General features: G+C 42.4%; 1 protein-coding gene across 1 annotated transcript; it reads left to right on the forward strand.

Moving 5' to 3' along the window:
- Positions 1-207: 207 nt before the first annotated feature.
- Positions 208-6,000, forward strand: LOC306919657 (cytosolic 5'-nucleotidase 1A-like; the record flags this gene model as incomplete). Its single annotated transcript, XM_079496212.1, has 3 exons — positions 208-285; positions 523-1,539; positions 5,944-6,000. The coding sequence occupies 3 exons, from the start codon at positions 208-210 to the stop codon at positions 5,998-6,000; spliced, it is 1,152 nt and encodes a 383-aa protein (XP_079352338.1).

Below are 6,000 nucleotides of genomic sequence, written 5' to 3' on the forward strand. Positions count from 1 at the left end.
CTCCTCTTCCTCCATCTTACTCTCCAACTCCGGTTCCTCTTTGACTTTGCCGTTCTGACTGGTCATGATGGCATAATCCCAGTACACTTCCATTGCATTTATCAGTTAGTTCTTCTTCTGAGTTGACACTCTTTTCTCGTGTTATCCTTCCACTTAGCTTTGATGCAGGGTGGGTGGGGGCTATATACAGATAAATTGTGACGTGCAATGACACGTCACCAGCTGTACCTATTACAGAGTTACGAGTTTCCATTGTACAACACATTATCACCAGTGGTGAAAGAGGTAGACCTACTCCATTATACTGATAAATGTACTTTGTACAGTAACTGTCCACCACTACTGGTGACGTAACATTATACATCACAAATGATCTGTATATGTACAGCCCCTGAGCCTTCAACTTGCATTCACACAACACAGAATTACGTATCACATGAGAGTTTCCAGGCATTGTCCGAATCTGGCACGGCACTTTCTACGGTTACAATTAGCAATCACTTGCTAAGCGTTGTCCTGCAGACTGGCACGGTGACGGCACTTTCAACGGAATCGAAGATTGGAAAAATTGGTCTACAATATCTTCAAACAGATGAGGAGGACCAAGAATGGCATGCGGCAAAAGCCTTCTTCGATACCCTCAAAACAAAACTCCCGCTGCCACCCAACCCGCAACATGCTGTTACTATATCCATCTCCCCTCAAACCCTGTTCAACATGGAGGCAGAGAGCAGAGTTTATGAGATGGAAGGGCTGGAGAGATACTTAGACTACCAGGTGGAGCACGAAGACAACCCTTTATTGCCAGGAGATGCTTTCCCATTTGTCAAGGCATTGATGTCGGTCAACGTACGGCTGAGGGAGATCTACCCAGACAGTGAAGAGTTGTTTGACATTGTCCTCCTGTCTAGCAGCTATTCCCAAGTGGGAGTCCGATTCATTAACAGCATTAGTCATTACAATTTGGCCATCGAGAGAATCTGCATGACTGGAGGGCAGAATCATATTGACTACCTGAGGGCTTACAATACCAACCTTTACCTCACCAAGGACCCAGAGAGAGTCACTGAGGCTATTCAAGAGGGCATTGCCGCTGCCACAGTCATGTCTCATGACCCTGATTTCGAGTTGAGTGACGTCCAGCTGAGAGTAGCCTTTGACGGAGATGCTTTACTCTCAGATGATTCTGAGATCACTGTGAGAAAAGCAGGTTTGGACAAGTCCTTTAAGCACAAGAATGAAAACGAGAACACGACACTGGCCCAGAGTCCCCTGATGGGTTTCCTGGACGCCCTGGGGAAACTCCAGAAGAGGTTCTATGTCAAGGACGAGCGTGAATTCAGTCCCATCCGCACCTTCCTGGTCACAGCCTGCAGTGCCTCCAGCTCGGGGAACCGTGTCCTGAAAACACTGCGAAGCTGGGGCGTGGAAATCGACGAGGCTCTCATCACGGGTGGGGCCCCCAAGGGAGTGCTCCTTCAGAACATAAAACCTCACATCTACTTCAATGACCTAATGATGCACATTCGGGGTGCCAAGGTACAGGAAAACCTTACTACGCTGGGATTGGACAGATTGCAAATTACAGATTGGGGAACCCCATCGAGCAGCCAAAGAAGGAGTGATTTTTCACTGGGGAAAGACCAAATTAAACAAAGCAATCTAAATGTACAGGGATTACGTGGTAGCTGAGAACAGCACCGTCGAGGAATCATGGTACTTGGAAAAGGATCTTACAATTTTTTTAACATTGCCCTTTAATGGGCTGTTTTTGTTGACATTTTTAGCACTTTATCTACTTTGTTTAAGAAGGTTGAAAGAAACAGATGTTTAACACTGAAACATGAAGTTATATCCTTTCATAAGTTTTGTGGTTCCTCAACGTCAACATGTAGAAGACGATCTGTGAGTCTGTATGTAAGTCACGTTGAGTGTGTCCACGATCTATGAAGTACTCCACACATTTTTGTTGACGTATTGTAAATGGCTTCTTTTTCATTTTTGTTATACTTTTTTGAGTGGTGTAAACCACTCCTACAACTGGCTTTGTTAGTCTGTGCTCAAAAAATGAGCATGGTTGCTATGTTCACCCTGTTCACCCGGGTGTGATTTAATTACGCCAGACATGATTTCATTACGTCAGACAGGCTATATAAGACCTTACACCACTCAGTTCACACAGGTGTGATTTTTAGACTACATTTAGTACTGGAAATAACTGGCAGTCTAATAGAGCTGAAAACTGCCCAGATATCGAGATGAGTGATGTCATAGACCAGGTGAAGTCCGCCGCCCCACAATAACTATTGCATAGCAAACATTCATGAAGATGAATTACAATGGAGAGATCTGTTTTTGCAATTAACATATATATCATGTCTTCATTTGCACTTATACATATTTGTGTTTCTTCCATTTACATTTTTTTAGGTTGGTTCAAAGCAATTAACCTTAGGGCACCCAAAGCAGCAGCCCTTACGGTGGAATACAAATACTGTATGTATCTTTTCATGTCCTCGAATCAAGTTAGTAATATGCCAGTTTCCCATTCGCTACACTGTCAATTACTGAAAGAGCTGCCCGGGTTGGGTAGGGTTGAGGGCAGACAAGGCAGTGCTGCATCATGTGGTTGGGTCAATGAGGCACTATAGTGCTGCATCGTATGGTCTGTACGGGACAGGTGGTTGGGTCAATGAGGCGCTATAGTGCTGCATCGTATGGTCTGTATGGGACAGGTGGTTGGGTCAATGAGGCGCTATAGTGCTGCATCGTATGGTCTGTATGGGACAGGTGGTTGGGTCAATGAGGCGCTATAGTGCTGCATCGAATGGTCTGTACGGGACAGGTGGTTGGGTCAATGAGGCGCTATAGCCCCTCTTATGCCCATCTTTGTGTGTCTTTGTGTGTATCACGGAAATGATTGATTGGCTGAATGTGATGTATGATATATGACGATGTATGATAAGAGCGCCCCTCATTTCACACAAGTGGGATTTTATTTTTGAGTGGTGCAAACCACTCCAACAACTGGCTTTGTACCTGTGTTTGTTCGTACCAAAAAAACGAGCATGGTTGCTATGGTAAGCACGAGCATGGTTGCTATGGTTAGTATGGTTAGTATGTGACGTCACTGACAGATGCACCACTCAGTTCACACGGGTGTGATTTTTTTATGTCCGCCAGGGCCCAAACAAGGGGGGAGGTTATGTTTCCGCTGTTGTCTGTGTGCAGGGCTAACTAATACAAACCGCTGGACCGATGAGTGGCATAATTATTGTACACACTGCCAGGCAGCATTTTTGAGGGGCTCCTTCAACATCTGGCTTTTGGGAATTACGTCATATGGCAGCCAAGTCTATGGACATTTAATGAAGTAAAAAAGATGAGCACCCCACGTGACGTCATGTGGCAGCCACGTCTATAGAGTTTTAATGTTTGTTTAGACTTTAGAGCATGATATTTGTAAAAGTAGGTAGGACATGTTTGTTTGAGGCGCCCCTCACTTCACATTTGTTTAGTTTGTTTTGTATTTTTTTAAATATTTATATTTTTAAAACTTAAAATTTAGGCTAGATATAATCTGATCATTTATGCATGGACACCGCCAGTGCAGGTCACGGTACCTCCACAAATTTGTATTTAACATACATTTGTACAATGGAAGTCAATATGGCTGTGATTGTGCTGGCATCTTGTATGGAGTCATGTCATATGTCAATAAACCATATACTGTGAATAGCAACACACAATGGATGCACAAGGCAAACCCATTTTTATGAGTGGTATTGTGCATATAATAAATTAAGCAAATAGTTTGCTAGTTACTTTGCAGATTTTGATTATTATTATTACATGAACCAATTAAGCCGTTTAACATATGAACATTTGTATGAAATGTATACAGTAGGTGATGGTGACTGGGTTGGTTGTTTCACCACCAGGTGGAGTCATACATCAAGATTGAATAAAGTAAAATCAGTACAGGGCTTATGAATGTGTCTAAATCAACATAAATCAACAGAGTAACTTATGAAATGCTTAGTTTAAAGCTCTGATATACATATTTGATATGCATAATTGCATATCCTATATCTACCTTTTTCTTATTGGATGAACATGGGGGGAATGCACGTGACATCATCATACCCGGAAATTATGCAGGAACGCCTACTGAATGGCCTTGACAGCCCATACATCCAAACAGAAAAGTCTTATCTGATTGTATTAAACAATGTTAAACAACATTAAACTCACTTTATGCATGCGCATACCCTCTATTGGTATAGCAATTACCGTCTACACTAGTCTATAACTATATAGCATAGAAGGTGTGGCTGAAGGATACAATTCAGGTTTGAAATAGATTTTTTATCAATATATCACGTTCCAGGCTTCAATTTGCTGGGATGATCGGGAAGTCCATGACCTAGATCCTAGAAGTAAAAGGCTCTCATGGCATCTACAAGAATCCAACACACTAAGCACTAAAAGAGAAGAACCTAAACGTATTGTTCATCAGCTGTCCCTACAGCCACATTCTTTTCTCTTTGAGGGGCCTATACACAGGTTTAAGTTTGTCTTTAGTTCAATGTTTGTTTTGTAAACGCCATTGACAGTGAAGGGAAAATGTACGTCATAATGTGCCTCATTACGTCATATTGTCTCTTTATTGTTAATGGCGTTTAATGTTTGTGTTGGCACATTGTTGTGTTTGTTTTACATCACCATTACATCACCTAATCAACATGAGTTAGACTTTAATATATTAGCGCCCCTCACTTCACACGGGTGTAATGTTTTAAATTAGAGGTTCAACATTTAGAGTTCAGGCTGCTACGCGACCCTCACACCTACATAGTACTGTTGTTCCAACTGATATGAGCATGACATCCGAGGCAGTGGTGCCGCCGGCACGTAAAAAGTGGGGGGACAATATACGAGATAGAGAGTTGAGACTAGAGAGCAACTGCAGTTACTGCACGTAGGGTAGGTTATATAGCCAGAATGGCACAAAAAGCACTAAATAATATACATATAGGTCCAGTGCTGGTTGATGTGTCTGTAAAGCGTTATACTATTAGTATTTATTATAGAGCGCCAAAGTCCTGACGTCACTCGTTCATCCCCTGGTTCTCTCTATGGAGAATAACATGGAGTCATCTTAAATCGTCTCATATAAGAATTGTGGTCCAAAAATAAACAAACTGTCTCTGTATTGTTTACGATAGTCAGTCATTCATATTGTTGGGGAGGTGTCTCTTTATCGTTTACTATAGTCAGTCATTCATATTGTTGGGGAGGTGTCTCTGTATCGTTTACGATAGTCAGTCATTCATATTGTTGGGGAGGTGTCTCTGTATCGTTTACGATAGTCAGTCATTCATATTGTTGGGGAGGTGTCTCTGTATCGTTTACGATAGTCAGTCATTCATATTGTTGGGGAGGTGTCTCTGTATCGTTTACGATAGTCAGTCATCCATATTGTTGGGGAGGTGTCTCTGTATCGTTTACGATAGTCAGTCATTCATATTGTTGGGGAGGTGTCTGTATCGTTTACGATAGTCAGTCATTCATATTGTTGGGGAGGTGTCTCTGTATCGTTTACGATAGTCAGTCATTCATATTGTTGGGGAGGTGTCTCTGTATCGTTTACGATAGTCAGTCATTCATATTGTTGGGGAGGTGTCTCTGTATCGTTTACGATAGTCAGTCATTCATATTGTTGGGGAGGTGTCTCTGTATCGTTTACGATAATCAGTCATTCATATTGTTGGGGAGGTGTCTCTGTATCGTTTACGATAGTCAGTCATTCATATTGTTGGGGAGGTGTCTCTGTATTGTTTACGATAGTCAGTCATTCATATTGTTGGGGAGGTGTCTCTGTATTGTTTACGATAGTCAGTCATTTATATTTGATACAGTCTGTCGCGTGGTCGCGACCAGAGGAGCGGGGATGTGGGTGAGCGCGGGGGAGCCCACGGCAACTGGTACGAGAATTAG

This window comes from Electrona antarctica, assembly GCF_951216825.1.
Source record: "Electrona antarctica genome assembly, chromosome: 3".
Classification (NCBI taxonomy): domain Eukaryota; kingdom Metazoa; phylum Chordata; class Actinopteri; order Myctophiformes; family Myctophidae; genus Electrona; species Electrona antarctica.